At 31.4% G+C, this 25,995-nt stretch overlaps 3 protein-coding genes across 5 annotated transcripts; all 3 read left to right on the top strand.

The window, feature by feature from the left end:
- The first annotated feature begins 4,068 nt into the window (after nucleotides 1–4,068).
- LOC114177955 (uncharacterized) lies at nucleotides 4,069–7,928 on the top strand. Its single transcript, XM_028063575.2, has 9 exons — nucleotides 4,069–5,167; nucleotides 5,904–5,988; nucleotides 6,098–6,193; nucleotides 6,299–6,451; nucleotides 6,547–6,654; nucleotides 6,789–6,908; nucleotides 7,184–7,309; nucleotides 7,395–7,478; nucleotides 7,565–7,928. Exons 1-9 carry the CDS (start codon nucleotides 4,185–4,187, stop codon nucleotides 7,688–7,690), a joined length of 1,881 nt encoding a protein of 626 aa, XP_027919376.1. The 5' UTR covers nucleotides 4,069–4,184; the 3' UTR covers nucleotides 7,691–7,928.
- A 4,278-nt stretch (nucleotides 7,929–12,206) lies between these two features.
- On the top strand, nucleotides 12,207–13,302 carry ENODL10 (early nodulin-like protein 10). Its single transcript, XM_028059792.2, has 2 exons — nucleotides 12,207–12,536; nucleotides 12,659–13,302. The coding sequence occupies exons 1-2, from the start codon at nucleotides 12,338–12,340 to the stop codon at nucleotides 13,060–13,062; spliced, it is 603 nt and encodes a 200-aa protein (XP_027915593.1). The 5' UTR covers nucleotides 12,207–12,337; the 3' UTR covers nucleotides 13,063–13,302.
- Nucleotides 13,303–16,685: 3,383 nt separating this feature from the next.
- CNGC5 (cyclic nucleotide gated channel 5) lies at nucleotides 16,686–25,113 on the top strand. 3 transcript variants are annotated; one of them, XM_028065673.2, is made up of 8 exons: nucleotides 16,686–16,879; nucleotides 18,187–18,274; nucleotides 18,927–19,509; nucleotides 19,995–20,207; nucleotides 20,330–20,637; nucleotides 22,305–22,416; nucleotides 23,608–23,844; nucleotides 24,179–25,113. In XM_028065673.2, the coding sequence occupies exons 2-8, from the start codon at nucleotides 18,213–18,215 to the stop codon at nucleotides 24,872–24,874; spliced, it is 2,211 nt and encodes a 736-aa protein (XP_027921474.1). In that variant the 5' UTR covers nucleotides 16,686–16,879; nucleotides 18,187–18,212; the 3' UTR covers nucleotides 24,875–25,113. The 3 variants fall into 3 exon arrangements, with proteins under 3 accessions (XP_027921474.1, XP_085526851.1, XP_027921473.1); XM_085670725.1 differs by lacking the exon at nucleotides 16,686–16,879 and adding an exon at nucleotides 17,353–17,463; XM_028065672.2 differs by lacking the exon at nucleotides 16,686–16,879 and adding an exon at nucleotides 17,676–17,935.
- Nucleotides 25,114–25,995: the final 882 nt, after the last annotated feature.

Below are 25,995 nucleotides of genomic sequence, written 5' to 3'. Positions count from 1 at the left end.
GAATATGTATATAATAATGCAGTACTAAAAAACTAAAAAAGGTGTTGTTAGTTCTTTAGACGTTAGCAATACCTGAAATGAATTTCTGAAGTTAGCAAATATGTTACACTCTCAATTTTACAATATGTAACTTCTTTATGATAACACTTTATTTTAAATTGGTGTTATTGCCGGGCTTATTTAAATTATACATTTTCATATTTTTTATTTGTATATTTTTTTGGATGTATAAATATATTTAAAATTTTTAATATGTAAATATAAGTATGCTAAAACTGAAAGAGGGATTAATTACGTTTATAATTAATAAATATTAAAAAAAAATCTAAACCTGTTAAAATTTATTATAAGATTTATTTCTGTTTCCATACGAACGGGAGAATATCTAAAGAAATGCATAAATTTTAAAAATAAACATTGGTTGTAATTAATAATTTTAAATATGTTTATTGTAAAAGATATTTTTAATTTGAAAAATTAGAATAAAATAATTATAGTCATTAATTATTTTAAAATAATATTTTTTAAGATTGAGTTTAATTGTCATCATATTTTCATAAACGAATACTACAAACAAATTATATGTTATTAATTGACACGATATGTGAATAATAAAAAAAAATTGTTGAAAGTTTGAATTTATTGACTAACAACAAAATGTATGTCTCGTGGATCAATTTTAGAGATGATCACAAAATCCTACTAATAATGACAGTAATTACTCGTTCTTAATAAAATTTATCCATAAATATCACAATTTTGTCTTATCATTTTTTTTCCTCTTCCTCCTTTTTTCCTTATTTTCTTTTTTATCTTCTCTTTTTCTTACTCCTTTCCTCATTCTCTCTGTTTCATCCTCTCCCTCCTTCCCTTCATCCTTGTCATGTTTGTCTTTGACTCTTCATCTTCTTTCTTTTTCTCCTCTTCCTTTTTAACTATCATTACAGTCACACAATCGTTGTCATTGTACCACCGTCACACATTTTTTATTTTCTGTTATTATTTATCCTCTTCATTATCCTCACATTCATTCTCATATTCTTCTCACACATACCGCTTCAATATATAAATAAAAAACATCACCAAACTTAGCAAAAAAGTTATCGCTCATTTTACAAACGAATTTATTAATAGGAAAAATTATCGATAATATGAATTACAAATTATCCAAGGATTTACTAACATATAGATTTAACATATAGATTGTGCAATACATTATCATCAGAAGTATTTATCGACAGTATAAATTATAATTTGCCAATGAATCTCACTAATAGATTTTACCGACGGAAATCCGTTGATAATTTAAATTCTAAAATCTGTTGGTAAAATCTAACGGTAAATTTTGGTTTTCTAACAAATTTATTTTCGTTAGTAAAAATTTGTTGACAATTTAAAATATTCTTGTAGTGCAAACCCTAGTAAAGAAAATTCTCTCTTTCTTATTATTGTTATTGTTATCAAATTTTTAAACCATTAATATTTGTTGAGAATCCATGTGTGAGTTTAAGTCTAATGTTGAATGGATATAAGAAAGTTGAGCATCTTATGAGATACAAGACTCGCCTACTCCCTTAAGGTGTGTATGGATGAAGTAATTTAAAAGAATAATTTACATATTTGGATAATTTGAATGTTTTTTAAAGTAAAATGACTTGTTTGGATGAGAAAATTAAAACAAGTTGAAACTAATAAATTCTAAGTTGTTATTTCAAATATTTAAAATAATAGAATTTGAAATTCACAAAAAAAAAGGAAATTGAAATTTCATAAGTTGTGTAATTCCTCATTGGTAAGGATAAAAAAAGGTTGGGGTCGACTCAACCGATAATCAAGACAAATCATGTGTGGTTAGAGGTAGTTTGGAGTTCATAAAATTGTTTGGGTCTTGTGAGCTACTTGGTCACGAAAGGGAAGCTAGTTGGTTTTAGTGTGCATGAGTTTGATAAATTTGATGTTTTGCATGCTGATGAGATCTGAATTGTTTGATAAATCTAGTTTGATGTGTATTGTTGGGGTGATCTTTTATGATTTACTTGAACGTTGCATGTTATAATGTCTGTATTCGGTTGGATTGATCTTGTGATATTTGAAAATAATTAGAATTTGAGTAATTGAGCAATTCAGTACGAGCTTCAATGTTTTTAAATTATTTTTGAACCAAAGTAATAAGAGAGAAGTATCAAATTGATCAATTAAACAAGTCCAATTTTCCTAGTATCACATAGTGCATTTTATGGTTTTTGATACAATACTTAGCGGTAAAAGACTGGCTCTGAGCACTAGCCTCATTGTGCAGGTTTAGGAGCATTTACAGTACAGGTCGTTGAGCGCCGATTATCGATTTATGTTGTTGAGTGCTAAAATTTGTGAGGGCTTGGGCATTGAGAGGCACCAATTATTACGAAGGGAATGACACTAAGCGCCAGTTTCCCTTGCTGGTTTTATTTTTGTGCCTTGTTAATAATAAATATGAGAATGATGTTAAGAGCATGTGGAATGATGATGTTTAAAGAGTTTTAAAGGAAATTATTTGTGATGATATTGTTAGTGTTTGCCCTGATATTAGAGATGTCCGAAAAGAGGTATCCTGAACTCAAATAATTATTCACACTCAAGTAGAGTATAATGAGTTCTGGTAAGAGTAGTCTTTGGATTTGTTATTTGGTCTTAGGCGTGAAAGGGATTAACCTTGTGTGTATGGATGTCAACAGAGCGGGTAGGATACGGGTAATAGCTCCCTCGTACCCTACTCGCTGGATAAATATTCGTCCCGTACTCATATCCATATCTGTCGAGTATCCGTTATGCGGGTACCCGCATAATTTGTTAATATCCACGGATATTCACGGGTACCCGCGGGTATTTACAAAAAATAAAAATAAATATTTAACAATATATTTCAATCGTAAATTCAAATAAAATACAATACATAAGGTTCATAATTTTCAAATAAAATCCAAATAACCCATTTAAATAGTGTCGAATGACAGTTTACAAAAAAATGTTTTTTTTTAAAAAACTAATTGATAGAAACACAACTCATTCAAAATTAATATGTTAATATTTTAATCATGTTTTTTTATTTTTTATTTAATTTAAATTAGGTATAGCAAATACGGATATTCACGGGTACAGATACTATGATACCCACACCCGCCCCATTAACATGTGGGTATTAAAAATACTCATACCCGTTACCCGCGAATATCTATTTTCTACCCGTTGCGGGTTTTATCCACGGATACGAAATTTTTTGACATCCCTACTTGTGTGTGGTCAGATGATCACCCCTTGAGGCTATGACTTTGCAGAGTGCAGGAACCATCACAGGTGCATAACTCTAATGAATTGAATTCTATATCAAGGACATGTATTGGATAATTGAGTTAGTGTCAACTGTTTGTATGTATATATTTGTGTGTGTTAACTATGTTTAGTAGTATTTAATATGCTTTAATTGTGTAAGATAAATCTTTTGTATACTAACTTACTTTGTGTTTGTGTTATTTGTCTCTTTCTTTTGTGATAATCATCTATTTGATGAAAGCAAATAAAATTGAAGGTTTAGAAACACTTTGAAAGATGAGGAACCATCACTTAGAGTAATGAAGATCGCATTAATATTAATTAATCTTTGTATAAACCTTGCACGTTAGTTTAAGTCTATAAATAATATATTTTTATAATTATATTTTTTATAAACTTGTATTAATATACACTTAAATTATCTACTGTAGATATAAATATATGATGAAGATTTTTTTCCTTTTCTAAACTGCTAAAATATTACATAAATTAGTAAAATTGTAGCTTTAAAATGATCTTAAATTTAAAATGATAAAATTAAAAGATTTGGAAGACAAAAGAAAAGTAAAAGATAATAATAAATCTTATAAAGAAAAAGAAGATGGGTAGTTTCAAAAATAATATCTGTCTAACTTTTTTAGAGAAAAATCAACCTCGAAACGACGTCGGCATAGACGGTCCGAGTCAACGACGGCGTGCGCGGTTTCCACCGTCCCTGGAATCAATCAATTTAGCACGTGTCAGTGCGTATTCCATCATCATCTTCTGCATTTTCCGTATCCTCCACAAACCTAACCCACCTTTTCCATTTTTTTTTTCAATTTCCCAAATCAGAAAAAAATCTATCTCAGACGGAGGCATTGCAGTGATCAAAGATGTTGGAGCAATTACTGATATTCACGCGCGGAGGTTTGATCCTGTGGACCTGCAACCACTTCACCAACGCGCTCAAGGGGTCTCCGATCGACACGTTGATCCGCTCGTGCCTCCTGGAGGAGCGATCCGGTGCGGCGAGCTTCACCTATGATGCTCCTGGAGCCTCCTACTCCCTCAAATGGACCTTCCACAACGACCTGGGCCTCGTATTCGTCGCCGTCTACCAGCGCATCCTCCACCTCCTTTACGTCGACGATCTACTCGCTGCCGTCAAGCGCGAATTTTCTGGCCTATACCAACCCCAAAAGACCGAATACCGAGATTTTGACGAGATCTTCCGCCAGCTGCAGATCGAGGCCGAGGCACGCGCCGAGAATTTGAAGAAAACGAATCCCCTTCCCGCGGTGGCTCCTCAAAGGAAACAGCCAAACGGCACGTGGCAGGGGAAAGGGAAAAACGCTGGAACAGAAAAAAAGAGTGATGGGGATGGGGATGGGAAGAATGGGCGTAGAATTGAGAATGGTGGTTTTGTTGTAGCTAAGAATAATTCTAATGCTAACTTGAAGAGTAGTGGTAATGGTAGTGTGAATATTGGGAAAGAGAATGAGAGTGCTAATATAGGGGCTTTTGATGTAAATAGGCTGCAGAAGCTTAAAGGAAAAGGGCCCAATGGAAATGGGAATGGGAAAAAGAAAGAGGCTGTTGTTGCTGCCAAGGCTGAGCCAAAAAAGGTGGTTAAGAAAAACAGGGTTTGGGATGATTCTCCTCCGCAAACCAAACTGGACTTTACGGATCACCTTGATGGGGAGGGAGATGGGGATAAAAAGGTTGACTTTCTGGCTAAAGAACAAGGGGAGAGTATGATGGATAAAGAAGAGGTTCTTAGCAGTGATAGCGAGGTTGAAGATGATGATGATGATACTGGGAAGGATAGCAAGCCTGAGGCTAAGAAAAAGGGTTGGTTTTCGTCTATGTTCCAGAGGTAGGATTTCATTGCAGATGTCGTGAAAATGTGAAATTTGTCTTTACGTATTATGCATTTCATTTGTTTTATTATTGTGTTTCATTTGCTTTATAATTACTGCTTTATATAGTACGGGTTTGGTGGCGTGGTTCTTGAAAAATTATATATGTGCTTGCTGTGCATTGGATTTTTCTACTCTTCTGTGACGATTTTGCTGTTTTTGTCATTGTTGCCTTTACACTGATATCTGGAGAATTTGATTGTTTTGATGATTATCCCTGTGATCTGGTACTGGTGACAAAAATTATGTGATAGATTTTATTGAGTTGGAACCTTGTGGATATTTTTTTTGACATGTTAATATGTAATACGTGATCTCTCCGAAAGATACATTCATTGGCAAGATGCGCAGTGATTAAACTAGTTGTGTTAAGAAATTTAGGAAAGGAGTTGGGATAATAAATTGTTGGGGGGAAAAAAGGTTAATGGAATGAAATAAATTAAGAGTTATTCTTGGTCGTACTTTTGATAGGGAACTATGCGGCATTTTGAATTAAGTTCCGTTTTTGTAGATTTAGGAATGCTGCCTAGTTTCCATTTTCCTTTTTCTGGTATCGACTGGTTTGATGAAGCTTGTTATGTTGTTTTTGATGCAAATAACTTGCACCTGCTTTTATTTTTAGTACTTCTTTGCAATTTCCTTCTTTGAACTGAAAGGAAATATAAGAATATTCATGTGCATCTTTATGCCCAGTATTGCTGGAAAGGCCAATTTGGAGAAGTCAGACTTGGAACCGGCTTTGAAAGCTCTGAAGGACAGGCTCATGACCAAGAATGTGGTATGCATCTGTCCTCAATATAATTAATATCTAAATGGTTATCAATTGTTTTTTTTTTTTTCCTGTTACGGAGCTTGCTAATTTTGTGTACATTTTGGGTCTCTTGTAGGCCGAGGAAATAGCTGAGAAACTATGTGAGTCTGTGGCAGCAAGTCTCGAAGGCAAAAAGCTTGGTTCATTTACAAGGATATCTTCAACAGTGCATGTGCGTTACTATCCTTTGAGCTGTCAACATGTGATACTGGCGTTTTCTTTATATTTATTCCTTAACATTCATACTGATGCTCTATGGTTTGAAAAATGAATACAGACAGCAATGGAAGATGCACTTGTTCGTATTTTAACCCCAAAGCGATCTATTGACATATTGAGGGACGTGCATGCTGCCAAGGAGCAAAGGAAACCATACGTGGTTGTGTTTGTTGGAGTTAATGGAGTTGGAAAATCTACTAATTTGGCTAAGGTACAGAAAAATCATATTATTTTCTCCTATTTATTTAAATTCCATTAATGGGACTTGCTTTTTAACCAGATATTCTATTTTGTGCATTTGGGTAGGTTGCTTACTGGCTTCTGCAACACAACACTAGTGTCATGATGGCTGCGTGTGATACATTTCGATCGGGAGCTGTTGAGCAGCTGCGGACACATGCTCGTAGACTTCAGGTTTATACTGATTTTACTGCTAAGAGATTAATGCAATGCATGTACACATACTACATTCACACACATATATTATATATTTATATCATGATTAGTTATTGGAAACATGTAGTCTTAGAAGAAAATTCCCTTTTCAGATCCCTATATTTGAGAAGGGCTATGAGAAAGATCCTGCCGTTGTGGCAAAAGAAGCAATTCAGGAAGCTTCACGCAATGGTTCAGATGTGGTTCTTGTTGATACAGCTGGCCGTATGCAGGTAATTATTGCAGTTATTGTTATTGTCAATTGCTTGGTGATTTTATGAGCGTTGTACAAAGTACTGAGGGACTGCTATGATTTTTTATCCCAGTTTTAGGTTCCTATGATGAACTCTGTATATATATATATATATATTTTGTATTTTGTATATTGGAATAGCGTACCACCCTTGTTTTAGGTTGAAACCTGTTAATCTGCTTTATTTAGCTGTCATCAATGGAATTTATTTCAATGGTTTTACATGTTCATCTGACTGTCAGTGCTGGCTTTCAGGATAATGAACCATTGATGAGAGCCCTGTCAAAGCTCATCAACCTCAACAATCCTGACCTTGTCTTATTTGTTGGAGAAGCACTGGTTGGTAATGATGCAGTTGATCAGCTTTCAAAATTCAACCAGGTTTGGTTCTACATAGTATCTGTGCTACCACATTGTTTGTTTTTCTTTCCTACATCTTGGTTATTGAAAATCTGTTTCACTGCAGAAATTAGCGGACCTCTCAACATCTCCCACACCCAGATTAATAGATGGGATCTTGCTCACAAAATTTGACACTATTGACGATAAGGTATTATGCATGTTCAACAAGGAAGTGAAATTTCTGCTGACCATTTCGATCTCGGTGAAAATTTATTGACATGTTTCCTTTGTCAGGTGGGAGCTGCACTTTCAATGGTTTACGTATCTGGGGCTCCAGTGATGTTTGTGGGCTGTGGACAGTCCTATACTGACCTCAAGAAACTGAACGTCAAGTCAATTGTGAAGACGCTCCTTAAATGAGGGATCAAAATATAGGTCTCATGAATGTTTCTGTTGGATGAGTAACTTGATTATCCCCTAAGACCCCATTGCTTTGTAAGACAGTATTGGAGACACGTTTGTTGTTGTTATTTGTAATCTTCTTTCCTCTTTCCACCAAGAGAATGACGTGTTTAACTATGTATCGTGTCGTATTTAATTTTCCTCAACTTTATAGTCCATGCACAGATCATTCAAATATTCATAGCGTGTTTTGTCAGATTTTGTTCATGTGATTTTCCTCTACCTACTTCTAATGTTATATTTTGATTGTTATAAATTGGTGTACATGTGTTATATACTTAAAAAGAAGAGTTGTCAAAACGGATAATTTGGTTTGATTTATCACCAGTTGATGATTTAGTGAGTCAATCTAACTTAGTTTATTTTTTAGTGAGTCAAAAAGATTTGAATTCAGTCAGGTCCATTATGGATTGACGGGTTAAACGGGTTGGTTTAGAGTTTCACTTAATTAAAAACAATATATTTTATTTTAAGTTAAACTCAAATTATAATTCTAACTAAAATTTAAATAAACTTTAATACAATTCAAAAACAAACAAAAATAAAAAAATACAAATTATTTGTGTTGATTAAAAAAAACAACTTAACATGATCCAAATGTAAATTCAACTTAATAAAAAAAAATTTGTGTGATCCTTTTATCTACATGTTAGTGAGCTATCATGGTTTACCACAGATTCAACCTAGATGAGCTGAGTCAAAAATTAACCCGTATTAAAATTTGTAAAAAAGATTTAACCTAATCCAATCTGAATCCGTGATAAGTCAGGTTAACTCGTAAGTTCCAATTCATTTTGACAGCTTTACTTAAAAGGTAAAACAATTGAGTTAAGAAAAAAAAAAGAAAAAAAAAACTATTACGAGCTAGAATTCCTTTTCATGATTAATCTTTGATGAAAAGAGAAATCGAACATTTTGATTATTGTATAGTTGTACATTATAACTCCATTTTGTATGATTAATTATATTAAAACAATAAATTAATTTGCACACATCAAAACTACTAAAATATGTTTATAAATAAAATAAAACGTGGTTTTATTATATACTTTTGTATAATGTAGATTTATGTTTTGGAAAACAAAAAGTGTACCTACAGAAATAAATGATAAAAGCTTTTTTTATTCTAAGGACAGGTGAACCACGAGTCCAGTCTAATTTGTTACACTTTAGTGTAATATTTTGTTTATTTATTTAAGTTTCAAGTTTAAAACATATTTAGATATTTTTAATTGAGTTTATATTAATAAAAAATTATTTTGTTGAATATATAACATCGGTATATTTTTTGATTGGGTTTGTCGTAACATATTTACGATGATATGAATATTACTTGATGTTGTTTATTACTTACCTGTTGTTACATTGAAGATAAATATATGATTTAATTAATCTTAAATTCATAATAAATTTAAATATTTTTAATTGATTCTCGATTAAATATTATATCTAATATTTAAAATATTTATATTTTTGTTTATGTTTATCATCGTAAATTGAAGTGTCATGATTGTTTGATTATGTAGTTACAAGAAAAAATACCACGAACTCGAAGATCAAGAAAAATAAAATTTTCACTTAATTGATTTGATTTTTTTAATATTTAATTTATAAATTAAAACGGAATTAAAGATTCAATTAAAAAAATATTAAGATAGTTGGTATTCAATTTATTAAGAATTCAATTAAAAATATTAAAATCTAAAATTTATAAAAAACTTAAAACTCAATTAATTTCTTTTTATTTTCACACCGTAACTAATAAGTAATGATAATGCAAATAGTCATGTCATATAGTTATTTAAAAAATAAAATGATAAAATTTTTAAATATTTAATAAAACTTTTTTAAATAGAAAATCAATTGAAAAATTCAAATATGAAAATTTAATACTTTATTAAATTTATCATTTTAAACTTTAATATTTATACTATTCATTTTAAGTGTAATAACTGATATTATTAGGGATCCTAAACACTACTTATCATGGTTTATTGCATGTCTAAAATACCTATAGTCAAAATCTTGCTCCGTTTAATTAAAACAAATAGGACATATATTACTTGTATTAAATTGGTATATATGTAACATGTTAGAGCTCCTTATGTAACCACACATTAGCAGATCTAAACTTGGATAAATCTATTAAACTAATTATAAAATTATATTTGAAAATAAAATTTAATTAAAATATTATAAGTGACTATTAATTTTTATCGATACTAATAATATCTAATGAACTAACAATTTTTATTTTGATAAATCAAAATTTTGATTAAGAAGAATAAATTGATTATTTATTTTTATTATCTTAGTAATTATTTATGATTTCTATCAACTTAATATTAATAATGTCTCAACAAAAATTAAATAAATATTATTATTTATTAAAAATAAATGTTAAATAAAATACATTATGACAATTTAATAAATTATTTTACATCATAATAAATTTGAAAAAAATAATTTCAAATTAAAATCATGACATATTTAAACTTAAATTATTTTATTAATACATACAATATTTCCTTTTTAAATTTCCTTTGAGCCCCGATAATAACTACGTAAATTGTGTATTTGGCACCTGTATTTGAATGTGATAATGTCCGTTTTTTAATTGTTAAGGTTGAACTTTAATTTTGATAATACTATTAATGTAAAAAAGTTATACTAAGCAATTAATGATAAATCATTACAAAATACATTTGTTTTTTAATGTGTTCTTATGTATACTTTTTTATCAAACGAATATTCCTATATCTGTATACAGATGGTTTGATGCTCAATTGTTTTGAATTATGTATACTTTTTCTATCTCTATTCAAACATTCTTCATCTTTTCTACAGCTACAATAAGAGCGTCCATGAGACAAATTGGAACAGGTTAATTTATATTTTTATCTTTGTTAAAATCAATTTTATTAATCTGATTCAACTTAATTAAAATTGCGATAATTTTAAACTGACTTGTTAGCAAATATATATTTTAAAATACATTTCACGATGCATAATTTTAAAAAAATTATAAGAATAAAAATATAGTATAATGTTATTATTTATTAAGTCGTGAGAAGTTATATTAATTGTAATCCATAGTTTTTAAACTATGTAAAATTATATTGTAATCCATAGTATCAAAGTATATATGTTATAATTATTAACATGTGGCATTTGCGATTGTGATAAGTCACTAAGACGAACAGGAACATGATATTGCCTCTACTTTCAAACGAAATAACAGTAACTCCTCACAAAAATCAACAGTTATATATATATATATATATATATATATATATATATGTGAACACTAAAAGAGACCATCCATGTTTTTTCTATATTTCAGAAAAAAGATAATGTAGTAATATAATAGTAAGTATTAAATAATTTATGTTATATTATGTGGTTAGAAAATATAAGTGATTCTAAAAATATAAATGAGGTTATAAAAGAAAAATAATAGCAATGATTGTAGAATTAAAATAAAATACAGATTATGTATTCACACCAAATAAGATATCAGCCCTTAATATAAGGAGTTAAGAGGCATGAAATTTTAAATTACATGTTAGTTGGCATTTCACTTTGCAAAAAGAATGGGTTGTGTTTGAACAAATTTGGTACACAGTTTAATTAAATGCTTATTTAATAAACTCTTTACATATATTGGAGTGAGTAACTTAATTAATTGATTATTTGATTGGTTATTATTAAGTGAATGATTTATTCTGTGAAACTCTTATTCAATTAAGTAAAAGAAAAAACGAGAAAGTTTGACCTATGAAGAATATTTAAATTTATTTCTTGAAGAGATTGGTTAAGAAAATAAAACTAGGAAGCTTTTATTAAAAAGTGTAGCAATTATTCTTTTAAGGTAGTAATTAAAAGTTATCATGGCTGTACATTCTTATGATTCTTTTAATAAACATATTAAACATTAATTAATGAATAAAAAAATGTAAAAATATTTAACAACTTTTTTATATTATAGCTCTATCATATTTTTTTACGTTTCTACAGACAGATTTTTTCTGATTTTCGTTTATAACTTAGCGATCAACCTTCTCATTTTATTTGGAAGGGTACACTTTATTTTTTTTTTCGAAAGAACAATTTTTATAATATTTTTTAGATAACATATATTATTGGGAAGAAATATTCACCGATAACTTTGTTTGTGGCTATTTTAATTTTTTTTTTATTGTAAACTTGATTCACCGACCAACATCAATGTTGTTTCCTTTTCTTTAGTGTCTATACTAAAATAGAAATAAAAAACATTTTTTTTTTCAAATAACCCTTTGCCGTCTTGTTAATTATTATTATAAAAAGATGGAATAAAGTAAAAAAAAAAAAAGAGCAAGTAATATATACCCCAGGATTGTCTAGGAATTCGTTTACTTTAATAATTAATTAGTGATTTTATATAGCTTTTAACGAAATTTATGTGCTTACATCCTAAAAGTGATGAAAAGGTGTTTCCACCATTGCCATGCTGTGATTCACAAAAAACCCTATTTATTTACTACTAATCAGCAACACAAAACCCATTGCCACTACCACTACTGCTACTGCTACCAGAGCTTCGCACATCTCTCACACTACTCAATGATTATGGCTTCATGTTTAGCAAATAATGCATCTCCATTTCTGGTGATGCTCTCAATGTGTTTGTTAATTTGTTTCTCTGAAGCCAAACAGTATGTGGTTGGAGGCAGTGCAAATTCCTGGAAGACTCCTCTTTCCTCGCCAGATTCACTCAACCACTGGGCCAACTCTCACCATTTCAAAATCGGCGACACTCTCGGTATATATATTTTTCTTTATTTTCTTATATGCATGTATGTCTCGAGATGAATTGAAAGTCTCGTAAGGTTGAGTTAAATTTAAATTTTACGGTTGTTGAAGTTAGTGTATGTATATATGCAGTATTTAAATACGACGAGAGAACTGAGTCGGTGCATGAAGTGAACGAGACAGACTACGAAAGGTGCAACACGGTGGGGCAAGAACATGTGGTGTTCAACGATGGCAACACCAAGGTCTTGCTTACAAAATCTGGATTCAGACACTTCATAAGTGGAAATCAGAGTCACTGCCGCATGGGGTTAAAACTCGCTGTGGTTGTCATCACCGGCAAAACCAAAAACAACCCTACTTCTCCTACTCCTACTCCTACTCCTTCTCCTTCTCCTTCACCATCACCTTCACCATTGTCATCAACACCTTCACCGTCACCTTCACCACTTCCAAATAATCACGGTGTTAATGGTAGTTCAAGTGCTGGATTCATTATGATGTGGTTGTTGGGGGTGATGATGTTACTGGTTTAATTTCGGAGTATGTTCCGTGTTTGCATGATAATGTTTTCGTGGCTATATATATGCGACATATATTTACGTAGTTAATTAGGTCAAGCATTTTTATTCTTGTTTTTTCAAGTGTCAAACATTTTCCTTTGATGGGAAAAAGGTTGTTTGGATGAAGATTCCTGGTCTTGGTGGTTTTGAGATTGAATAAGTCGTTTGGATTTTTAAATGCACGTGCGATGGCTCTTCCAAGTCATTTTTGTTGCCTCTTGTTCTGTATCTTACTATTTTGCATTAATAAAAATAATTTCCACTCACCTACGACATCTTTTTACTCTGCTCAGTGTGCATTATAGAAAGATTCAATGCTCTTGCTTTATATATATTTCATCCATTTTTCTTTTTTGTCTTGGACGGGAAGTAATTGAGGTAATAAATGTTTTGCATATAATTTTCCAAAATTTAAAAACTATAACAAATACTATTAATTTCTAAATATAATTACCTCTTAAAATTAGATATCCTAACATCCTTTCACGTGTTTGGATCAAATTGAAAAAGTGTACAAAATACGCTGAGGATACCATGGATCCTCCAGCTGGCATAACACTTGACGATCCATGAAATCTGGGTACTTTATTTTTTTTTTCTTTTGCATATTATTTATCTTCCAAATTAATTTCTTAAACAGGGAGACACGGTTTGATAGAAACAATTTACTATTTACGAGGATTTGAGGGAATTTATTGAAATGATTTGTTGTGTCTTTAAGTTGTTCTTTTTACCTTGTCAATTAACACAGTTTGAAACCAATTTTGAAGGTCAACCACACTACGTGTTTGATAGAAACATTGTTTTTCGCCTTCAATTCCTTCTCACCACTCCCACATTCTTCAACCATAATGCATAAATGAACCCTTCATAATTCAATTCTACATTCATCGGGTAAATAGATATTAGCAAAGAGTCAGAGTCACAATAAAGATATATATATATATATATATATATATATATATATATATATATATATATATATATATAATAAAAGTCACATAGACTAAAAAAAACAAGGAAAAAGAGAAAACAAAAATGGCAAAAGCTGAAACAGTGAAAGAGGGTTCTTCTTCTTCTTCTTCTTCTGCTTCTTCTGCAACTCGGCAACATTCGACAGAGGTACTTCACCAACGTAAGAAAATGCCTCATTGTCCCATGAAAATGGCGATTGGAGGGTTTGCAGCAATCTCTGTGTTAGGTTACTTGGTTTTGTACTCCAACAAGAAACCTGAAGCATCAGCGATGGATGTTGCTAAGGTTGCTTCTGGAATGTCCAACCCCGACAACACTCGTCCTCGTAATTAGATTTCACCAATTAACATTTCCAACCTTCCATCGTCCAAGCACATACATATATATATATATATATATATGTTTTGTTGTATTATCATTTATCCTTTTCGTTAAGTTTCTCCAAATTCTGTGTTTTTCTAAAACTGTGTTAATTAGGAAGAGACGTACGGCAATAAACATGTAGTTAATTATTATTATGTTTTAAGTACAATTTACATTACAAGTTTGTTTAACTCCAACTCTAATTAAGAAAGTACTATATATATTTTGTTGTATAAATTTAAGGTAGCAATATTGTTTTCTATTCTTATAATAACACCAACGTGTTTGCCACTGAACAAAAAAAGTACTACAAATTTGGCATTTGACTTTTTGCGATTATTGACTCTCCAAAAACTTATATAGCACGTGACGTTTTAATACAAGGAAATGTTTTTTGTTATACTGTAGTTCCGATTCAATCCTTAACTAAGCAAGAAAAAAAACTATGTAGACTCACAATATCAACTAAAACACCACCTAGTGATATTTAAAAAATTTTAAATATAGTTTGATATTAAAATATCTGTTTATGAATGATAATTAAAGAACTTTAAAGAAGATAATTTATATTCGTTCATTTAAATAAAATATTTAAAAATAATTTAAATTAATATTTTTTTTCTGTGTGAAATTTTATACAGTGATAAAATTATATCATTGGTTGTTAAATACAAAAAATACATACATACATACATACATACATACATACATATATATATATATATATATATATATATATATATATATATATATATATATATATATATATATATATATATATATATATATATATATATATATATATATATATACTTCATTTAACACACAAGCGGAAATTAAATTAGAATGTTATTTTTTTTAACACACTACAAGAAGAAAAAGGCATTTACTTAGTGATAGCAAATGACAATCACCGATTTACGTTAATCATTTAGTATATTATTTTTCAAATGTTTATCATTATATGCGTTTTTTTATTATTGTGTAATTATGTTATCTTATAAGTGTTTTGTTGTGATGAAATGAATTATATTTATATTTTTTTCATATAAATATTGTTTATTTGTTTAATATTTATAAATTAAAATTTAATTCAAATACTTAATTAATTGGTTTTATAATATCATTTTTATTTAACTATGAAATTATTGTGTTATATATTTATGGAGATGACAAAATAGACTGGGACTGATGAATCAATATTACAATGCTTTAAAATTTTACATAAACACAAAATACTAACAAAATACATGAAGTACATACAATTTTTTTAAGAAAAAAGAATGGGTCAGATGAGTTAGCCCATCAATCCGATCGGGTTGTATTTCCTGTTTTATCACTCATATATTTAAAGTAATACAATAATTAAATACTTTTTTAAGTTCCAAGAACTAGAAATATAAATAAAAAACATTAAATAAAAATCTTATAAAATTCTTACAAGGGATTGCATTAAATAAATTCCTTTCTAGGCGTGTAAGATTGTTACATGATTTCTAACATGTTTTAGAAATGTTTTTAATTATTAAATGAAAATTTGTTAAAAATAAAATATATTTTTTTATTTACTGATTTTATTCATATAGTTCTTAATAAAATTTAATTTATAATAAAACGTCGAGTTAAGGAGAATATTACTAACTGTGAAGTTATAAATATATAATAAATTAAAAAAAAAGTTATGCAGAAATTTCATTCACTTATAAGCTCGGCTTGTTTCACTTTTAGCAGTGCAAAATTTTCAATTAGACAAAGAAATATCAATTCTGAAAAAAAAAAAAAAACCCAGGAATGCAATTTAGACATTTGAAAAATTAGAATGTCACACAATTATTGTTTTTAATCAATCAGATCAAGATTAATACTGTTGTTGTCAATAAATCTTAGCAATATCAATCACTCAGTTTTGTATTGTTAGGCACTAAGATATAAATGATAATAATTCATGTGATGTTACTTTGCAAAAATGATTGATCCACTAAATATGAGTTACAATATTAATAAAATAATATTTTTGGCCACTTAACAAGTATTTGTAATTACTGAAAGATGAAAAAGAACTATTACCAAGTGTTGTTAATTAATACAGTTGACATTAGTAAATCTTAGATTGTACGATGAATACAAAATTTTAGTATTTTCTTTAAATGAGAAAAATACACTTTAACAAACGAATACTGCAACATTAATTTCCATATTTTAATATATATATATTTTTGTTAAATTTTGTTTTAACCCGTTATGGGCTGAATTACCTGTTATTACAGTGTTTTTATTTTTCAATATAATTTGACAATTTTTCTTTTTGTTTCTGGCTGCGTTCCTTCCTCTTTCCTTTTTTCTGTGATGACAGCGACTCAGTCTCAGAGAAGAGATTCCGCCATAATAAGTGCATTCTTCCTCTGACTCCGACTTCTTCTCCCTTTCAACATCGCCGTTTCTCTCACACCAGGTCAGTTACCTTTTTATTTTTTCTACTTTTTCTGTTCTGTATTAATGGAACCACCTTTCCAATTTCTAATCTGTTAATTAGTTTCGAGTTGCTGCTTTTCGATGGAATTTTGATTTGAATATTGGTGGGAGATTGTTTTGGAGGTTGATGCTTTACTTGCTCTTGGTGGAACTTGAACTTCATCCACAGTTAACCCTACCGCGAATTTTGGTGAGGCGGAGGAGAAAATTTCGGAATCTTATTTTTTGTTGATAAGATAAGGACTCGGGAAAGAGATTTTTTTTTTTTGCTAATTTTTTCGGTTATTTTTTTATTTATTTTTGGATGCTTTTAATCCAACTTCGAGTTATGAGCGTTGACGCCAATTCATCACCGGCGGCAAAATTTTGGTCGAGGGTTGCCGTCCATGCGCGATTCATAACCGAGTTTTTTTTCTTGATTTATTGTATTATGCGGGTTTTTTGAAGATGAGTTTGCAGTGAGGTGCAGGAAGATATGTCGAAGCACAGATAGAGACGTGGAAGGCTAACTATTGCCTCCATTTTTTAACAACAAAAGATAATAACTCTGCATCCGTTGAACTTGTACGACTGAGGATTTTTTTTTTTTTTTGCCTGAAACTCTCCTATGAATTCATATCTCGTTAATTTTAATTATGCACCGGTACAATTTGTGTGATTGGCTTAGCTTAGTGGCCGATTACCAACCAATAACCAGTATTATAATGTTGAAGGATGAACTGTCTTTATTTAAATCTCTTGAAATAGTTGTTTCAGAGTATCAATGCGACATTGATCTGCTTGTGAATCTTGAAATTAGAGGTGGGGGAATAGAGGTGGAGAGTTGTAAATGATTATTTCTGAATGGTGCAACATCTAAAGAATGATACTTCAGGGAACTTTATGCCAGCTTAAGAGTATGAGCCTTTGATTTTACCATGTTGAGATGGTATATATAAACTAGAGAGTAAACAGCAATTTGGTTTAGAGGATGAAAATTTTCGCAAGTATCATGCTAGAAGGAAGACGATACACAACAAGCAAGTGACAACCTTAGGTACATTTGGTTGGTGCAATCGATCTTCGCTAAAAAGTAGATCTACATTTATGGTTTATCTCCCAAAGAAAGTAAACATGAGCACAAGTTTCAAATCTTTGCAATTGCATTTCTTGAAACTATACATTTTCCGGATTTTAATCAGAAACCTTGAGCCTGAGCCTTGTAATGAACATTTGGAATCTAAACGTGAGGATGCCAATATTAATTTTATTATTCATTGTTTTGAATTTTGTTTTGTTTGTCTGCAGGTTATACATATGTGATCAACTGCTGAATGATGTTTGACTGTGGTCGCAAGTCAGAATACATGGGTGGCCAGCGGGAAAATTTTTTGAGGTATCACCATCCAATATATTTTCATTGTAGAGTTATTGTAGATATACGAAGCAGAAGATAGTGATGTTAATGGTATTTATTTACATGTTCTTAGCTTATGTAAGTTATAGCAATTTTATTGTTTTGATTCAAACTTTTGGCATCAGAGCATTTGGCATTCAAACTATGAATAAACTATGTTAATATGATTCAAACTTTTGGCATCAGTGCATTTTATTGTTTTTTTTGTCTATAGAGTGTGGAAGGACATATAAACACTGAACCATATGCTATGTCACTCATTCAGTCAGTTGTAAACTGTAACGGTTTTAGAAGTAGAAAATTTGCTATTGTGTAATTTTCCTAGATGGCTGTCCAGTTGAACCATAGAGAAACTAGTTTCTCACTTACAATGCTTTGCACTTTAAATTTTAAAATGCTTTACATGGATCTTAGCTTTCTTAAATAGAATTAATGTTTATCATGGTATTCAACTCATTGTGACCTTTCACCTTTCATGATATATGACAAAGCATTCTCTTATTTCTTAATTTCTCCCCTTTGTTTCTCTGGTCTGGAATTGATCTTGACATTCCTGGTTATGGACATGCAATTACTTAGTTATGGTTTCAGACAAAAGTGATCTGTTTCTGTGCATTTTGTTAATCTCTAGGTTGGAGGCCTTGGATTCTACACTATCTTCATCTTCTGATGCTGGAGTTATAAAATCTGGATTTAGTATTGATAAATTAGGCCATGGTGGTCATGGAAGCAGCACGACTTCTAGGTCTTTTAAAAGGGGTATGAGAAGGGGATCTGAAGGGCTGAAATCAATTGGGCGATCGCTTGGGTTGGGAGTATCTAGGGCAGTGTTCCCAGAAGATCTTAAAGTGTCAGAAAAGAAGATATTTGACCCTCAAGACAAATTCCTGCTATTATGGAATAAACTCTTTGTTACCTCGTGCATTTTGGCTGTGTCTATAGATCCACTGTTTTTTTATCTCCCAGTCATTAATAATTCGTTTCGCTGTCTTGGCATAGACCGAAAGTTGGCAACAATAGTTACAACATTAAGGACGGTGATTGATGCTTTCTATCTTATGCACATGGCTCTCCAATTTCGTACTGCTTATATTGCTCCATCTTCTCGTGTCTTTGGGCGGGGTGAGCTTGTGATAGATTCGGCACAGATAGCCAAACGATACTTGCAGCGGTATTTCATCATTGATTTCCTATCAGTGTTGCCTATACCACAGGTCAGAAAAAAACTGTTTTTATCTTGAGTCAGACTTTTTTGTTTAGCTGCTTGAATATTCTGACGTAAGACCCTCTTGTATTCAACGTGTTTGTAGCTTGTTATCATTCACTTTGGATTGCTATAAAGTATAAAATAATATCTTGGTTGGCATCCGTTCCTTTTTTATTTGTGTTTGGATCTAGAGTTGGTATTATTAGTATGTTAAAGCTCCCCCAATCTTGTATTTTTGTTTTCCTGGTTTGAAACTACTAAAAATAGGGATTCTCTTTTAAATTTATTTGATCTGTTTTGGCTTATTATTATAGATAATTATTTCTACTTTTGGTGTCCACTGAAATTTGCAACTGCTTACTAGACATTGATTTATATATTCAAAACACTTCGTAGATAGCTCTAATGCTTGTCTTTATTGTCTACAATTTTAAGTAGTATAACAAAACTCAACACCTACTTTTGTTTTCTCTGGTCTGTTCTTGATTTCAGATTGTGGTTTGGAGATTTCTTCTGAGGTCAAAAGGTTCAGATGTGCTAGCAACAAAACAGGCCTTGCTATTCATTATCCTGTTTCAGTATGTTCCTAGATTTCTCCGTATGGTACCATTGACTTCCGAGCTTAAGAGAACAGCTGGTGTCTTTGCTGAAACTGCATGGGCAGGTGCTGCATGTTATTTGCTGCTGTACATGCTTGCCAGTCATGTAAGCTTTGCTTTATTTTTTCAAAATGCTTAATTCACTAAAATTCTTGCATTGTTCTATTTGAGCTATAATCTCACTAGTCATGCTATTACGGGTTTTTTTCCACCAATGATCATTTGCAGATAGTTGGTGCATTTTGGTACTTGTTAGCTATTGAACGCAATGACTCGTGCTGGCAGAAAGCTTGCAGTGACAATGGCAGTTTGTGCGATAAAAATTTCCTTTATTGTGGGAACCAGCTCATGAAAGGTTATAGTGCTTGGAACAATAGAAGTCAAGATATTCTAAATTCAGCGTGCTCTGCAGAAGGTGATCCTGCACCTTTTGATTATGGAATTTTCGCCCAAGTCTTGACATCTGGCATAATTTCATCTAAGAAATTCATTTCCAAATACTGTTACTGTTTATGGTGGGGGCTCCAGAATTTGAGGTAATTAATTTTGTTTTCTTTGGTGTTTGGACATCTGTGTCGGGCATCCCATAACGGGCTAATAGAGATTTGAAAGACTGAAACAAGTATAATTTATGTGGAGGCTGACCTGAATACACTGATATAACAATAGCAAGCGATCCTCCAGTAGTATGTATTTCTGAATGGAATGATTATATGACGTCTACTTTATCTTCGAACAAGGTACCTAGTTTAAACAAATTAGAAGGAAAAGCTGTTGGTTATAGTTGTATCAATAATGGAATGGGTATTGGATAAATTAAACTCTATATGGGTTGTACCTCTTGAATATTCCTTGTGTTTCTGCTGTTTGAATGAAGAAGGAATTGGGCAACAAAGAAATAAAAGGGAAAGAAGTATAGAAATTTCTTTCTGCTTGTTTGGATAACTAGAAAAGGAAAAAATTGTGAAAAATTAACCAAAAAAATTGTACTTTCTACACCTATTTTTGACGAAAGATAATTTTTTGTTTTCAAAATTTATTTATCTTTTAATATTTGAAACAGAAAAGAACAATCCCCCGGCCCCTTGAGGTGGCTAATTCTTGTGGTGGGATTTATCAATCCCTTTTTCTCTCCCTCCCACTTCTATTTTTTCTCCACGTCTTTCATCTCTAATTCCTTCATCCTTATTTCTTATCATCGAAATGCAGTTTGAGTGCATGAAAAGTTTAATGCAAAGAAAATTTAAATATGTGCTAAACCACTGGATGAATTGTATGTTCTAGTAATTAGTTGTTCATTATGAAATATTATCTTTGTTCACTGCTACTGTTGACCTTTCTTTCTTATAATCAGGGTTCAACAGTCTCTCAGACTATGTTGATTTTGTTCTTCAAGGCAAACTCTAAAATTAATTTCTCAAAGTAGGTTACTAGCCTTGTCATTAAGTGCAGTTAATGGCATTACCATACCATTTGAAGAATATCTATTAATTTTTATCATTTTAGGTAGTTTGACACCTAGTTCAGTGGTTTCTTACTTTGAATCTAGAAAAGTGATATGTCCTACAGTTTTGTCCTCTTTTACGATTTGTTCTGAAAATTTGACCTTTTTAACTTGTCTTTAAATTTACCATTGTTCTAGATTCAGGAAATGTATCCTCCTTTTAATAAGATTCTAGGACATATAAGGTTATTAATTCCATGTTCGAAGATTCTTGGACTGAAGTGTTTTATGGAAAGAGGCTTATGCCAATCTGCCCATAGTTCAAGGGACATGGGGAGTTCCAGGAGTCGGTTAATAAAGAAAAGATGATAAGAGCATGGTTCAGGTAGAAGTTGAGTGCAAAAAGGATGGGAGGTTTCCATGTCATTCAAAGAAACTGTTGCATTACCTTTTATCTTCCATTTTCCAATATTACGGAAAGTGACAATGACTGATACAATCTGTAACCTTTCTTTTTGATAGTGATAGTGATTCTATATCAGTTCAGAAAGGGAAAGATTTGTTTTTATGAATATTAACACTTATCTGATTAGTTGCTATCAAATACTGAGAAATTTTGGATGTACTTTACATTTTGAATTTAGTTTTGTTGAAGAAATTATTTGTTCCCATGTCTTTTCCTTCCCCTACCCACCTCCCTTTCTTTTCTGTCCCTTCATTAGATTTGCCAAAACCAACTTTTCATTGACTTCACTGCAGTACACTTGGCCAGGGGCTTCAAACTAGCACCTATCCTGGGGAGGTTATCTTTTCAATAGCACTAGCTATTTTTGGTCTCATCCTCTTTGCACTTCTGATTGGCAACATGCAGGTATACTTCAAATCACTGAGCTTAACATATCATGAAAGTAAAATTTCCGGAAGTCTTATCATTCAGTTTGTTCAGAACTTGCAAGAGTTTCCATGGGCTTGTATTTGATTGGGTCAAATATACTGGATATATAGTTGAATAATCACCCAATGCTAATTTTCATACTTATCAACAATATTTTGATATCCAAGTGATTAAATTTTGCAATTATATGTATGGTGTGGGCGGGATCAAAAGCTATTAAGTAGTGCCAAAATGTAGCAGCTAGCCCCTGATAGTAATTTAGTCACTCTTTTGTAAGAGACTGGAGATTGTATATGATCTTCATTTATTTGACTTAGAGAAAGTATTTACTTGCCACTTGACTTTTTTCTCTGGCTAAATCATGTATTGTTGAAGATGAATGCATTATTGGTAAATTTTCTGTCTTAACTTATGAACTACGTAGTATTCATGTCGCGAACCTACAAATCATGAATTCACTATTTTGGTCTGAACACACGGAGCCAGTGTGTTTGACATGATGCATTGATGACATTTGTCTGACATGTATTTGTTCATGTACTTCTGTTTTTTTCTTTTTTTTTTTTTTTGGGGGTAACATGGTGTGAATAGTTAATGAAAAAACAGAAGTTGGTTTGTTTTAAGATTCTAAGCAAATTTTTATAATAATTAAAAAGGCACCAGTGCTTTTCGTCAGGTAACAATTTTTTTTCACCCATTTTTTTCATTTCATGTTGGCTCTTGTGGCACCCATCAAGATGTTGTAAACTGAAGCAAGCTCACACACACACACATGATATTACAAATAATAAGTATCAAACGAAAGTGTGAGAACTGATCTTGACTTTTCCATGCAAATTTATATTGTTAGCATTGACTAGCCTAATATGCTCCTTACATGAAATAAACAAAGTATGTTCTTCAGAGTTTAGAACAATCCTTTTAATGTCAAGAGAGATCTAAGAACTAATATGGTTGTGCAATAAGAAACTAAATCAAATGGACATTCTCATGGACACAGATAATGTGCGGTGATCATTTGGTACTACTGAGTTTGTTCTAAATTTTGTTTCTTGTTATCACTGAATAGCCATGCAAATAAATGGCGTTGAAGTTTGTCCATAAAAGTATGAAAAAGAAGATTGTTTGAAATTGATACTGAGGTTTGTGTCTTTCCCATGATTACAGACATATCTTCAGTCTCTCACAATTAGGCTCGAGGAAATGAGAGTCAAAAGGCGTGATTCAGAACAGTGGATGCATCATCGGTTACTCCCACAAGAGCTTAGAGAGCGTGTGAGACGGTATGATCAATATAAGTGGCTGGCAACGCGTGGTGTAGATGAAGAAAATCTAGTTCAGAGTCTACCAAAGGATCTTCGAAGAGATATTAAGCGTCATCTCTGTTTGGCCTTAGTGAGGAGGGTATGCTTTCAAAACATGAAAATAAACTAACACCAAGAATGCCCTCTATCTGAAACATGTGACTAAATAGGACCCTCTTTTCTGTGACAAACTAAGGACCAACTTGTAGTAATCTGTTCAATATTTATGGTTAGTGGTTATATTACAGCTGAACCATCACACCAGGTTATGTGTGTTTGGTTGTTTTGCATGAGCATAACTTTCTTTATTTCACTGTCTATCTAGATTTGGTTTTCAAATTCTCTTTAGACATTAAATGATGCAGTTCCTCTCAGATATTTTTGGCCCTGATCTGAGTTTGTGAATTCATTGATTGGTTTTCATGGATTTGTAGGTTCCACTATTTGAGAGTATGGATGAGAGATTGCTTGATGCGATCTGTGAGAGACTGAAACCATGTTTATTTACAGAGCATACTTACATCGTTCGGGAAGGAGATCCAGTTGATGAGATGCTTTTCATCATACGTGGTCGCCTTGAGAGTGTTACCACAGATGGTGGGAGGAGTGGATTTTTCAACCGCAGTTTTCTAAAGGAAGCGGACTTCTGTGGGGAGGAGCTATTAACCTGGGCCCTGGATCCCAAATCTGGTTCTAATCTCCCATCTTCCACTAGAACAGTTAAAGCATTAATGGAGGTTGAGGCTTTTGCCTTAACAGCTGATGAGTTAAAATTTGTTGCCAGTCAATTTAGACGCCTTCACAGCAGACAGGTTCAACACACTTTCCGATTTTACTCCCAGCAATGGAGGACTTGGGCTGCATGCTTTATTCAAGCAGCATGGCGTCGGTATTCTAAGAAGAAACTCATGAAGCTTCGTCAAAAGGAAGAAGATGCTGATGAATCAGAGGGAAGTCACGAAACTGGTGGTGGGAGTTCCTACAGCTTTGGTGCTGCCCTGTTAGCCTCTAAGTTTGCTGCGCACACTCTTCGTGGCGTTCATCGTAATCGACTTGCTAAGACTGCTAGGGAGTTGGTGAAACTACAGAAACCCCCAGAACCTGATTTCTCTGCAGATGACGCTGACTAAAATTTTCAAGTATGACTACTCTCTTAAAATGCTTGTTTTCCATGACTGTGATTGAATTTGTGAAAGAAGGTTGAAAGCAGTGTATTATACAATTATGCTTGTAATGACTCTTCCTCTGTTACCATGTAAATTATAATATTACATTAAAGCCAACTGTCATATTAGGCCTGCCACCTGGCATGTAAACTCATATATATTGTTCTCAACTTTATTGTTGAAGTTATTGGTTTGCACTTGCACACTCAACCTCTCTTATTTGGTTATCTTTTGCTTCACCATAGCAGGTAAGAATCTCACTCTTCACCATGAATAAAAATTTACGTTCAAATTTAGAAAATGTTTTTCAGGAAGAAGCTTTCTAAGATGTTCTGAAAAACTTCCCACAATAAAATATTTTAGAAGGCTATAAATTTTACATTTTTCAAAATGAAATTCATGAATATATTATAAATTGTTCTTTCAATGCTATTTTGTGATTAAAACTTTTATGAGAATCATCCATTCAAAATAATTAGAAATTATTATGGATTATACATTTTAGATCCTATTTATCTGGAATCTTTATTCTGAAGTATATTTTTTCATGATATTTATCTGACATGTAATACAAAAACTTTTTAACATATTTCGCTTTGCATTTATTAGAAAGGATTAAGATTTTGTCATTATAGTGTCACGGTGTAATAGGAAGGGGTAAGAAGAGAACACGGAATTCCAAAACACAATTGTCTTAAAATTGAACTAAGTAACGAGTTCATGAACTTTAAATACCTCGAATTCGATCCAATCCCACTATTTATTACATAATAAAAATGTATTTGTTTAATGAATTAATTACGAAATGTAATTTTATACTTTATAATATAAGCATTTTTATACATATTATAATCTATAATTATTAAGAAACATTAAAAGTATTTATTCTAAATTGTTCTTTTAAAAAAAAAAATCAAGATACTCAACCCAATTTAATTATAACTAAATTGTATCGAGTTACTAAATAAAATAAATAAATTCAGTTCAACCCAGTCGAAATAAATTTAATTTAAGTTGGATAAAAAAACTTGTGTTAAATTCAATCCAACCTGAAAAGTTATCCCTCATTGGCAAAACTTGGTCTT

The sequence above is a fragment of the Vigna unguiculata genome, chromosome 3 (genome assembly GCF_037176805.1).
Source record: "Vigna unguiculata cultivar grain cowpea cultivar isolate G323 ecotype 2 chromosome 3, ASM3717680v1, whole genome shotgun sequence".
Taxonomy (NCBI): domain Eukaryota; kingdom Viridiplantae; phylum Streptophyta; class Magnoliopsida; order Fabales; family Fabaceae; genus Vigna; species Vigna unguiculata.
The sequence above is the reverse complement of the archived record's forward strand: the minus strand, read 5'-3'. Positions and strand labels throughout refer to the sequence as shown.

Coding starts and splice junctions, on each gene's coding strand:
- LOC114177955 (XM_028063575.2), top strand. CDS start 4,185: ATGTTGGAGCAATTACTGATATTCACGCGCGGAGGTTTGATCCTGTGG. Junction 6,194..6,298: donor GGATATCTTCAACAGTGCAT/GTGCGTTACTAT, acceptor AAATGAATACAG/ACAGCAATGGAAGATGCACT. Junction 7,310..7,394: donor AGCTTTCAAAATTCAACCAG/GTTTGGTTCTAC, acceptor GTTTCACTGCAG/AAATTAGCGGACCTCTCAAC.
- ENODL10 (XM_028059792.2), top strand. CDS start 12,338: ATGATTATGGCTTCATGTTTAGCAAATAATGCATCTCCATTTCTGGTG. Junction 12,537..12,658: donor CAAAATCGGCGACACTCTCG/GTATATATATTT, acceptor GTATATATGCAG/TATTTAAATACGACGAGAGA.
- CNGC5 (XM_028065673.2), top strand. CDS start 18,213: ATGATGTTTGACTGTGGTCGCAAGTCAGAATACATGGGTGGCCAGCGG. Junction 18,275..18,926: donor CAGCGGGAAAATTTTTTGAG/GTATCACCATCC, acceptor GTTAATCTCTAG/GTTGGAGGCCTTGGATTCTA. Junction 22,417..23,607: donor TTCTGATTGGCAACATGCAG/GTATACTTCAAA, acceptor CCATGATTACAG/ACATATCTTCAGTCTCTCAC.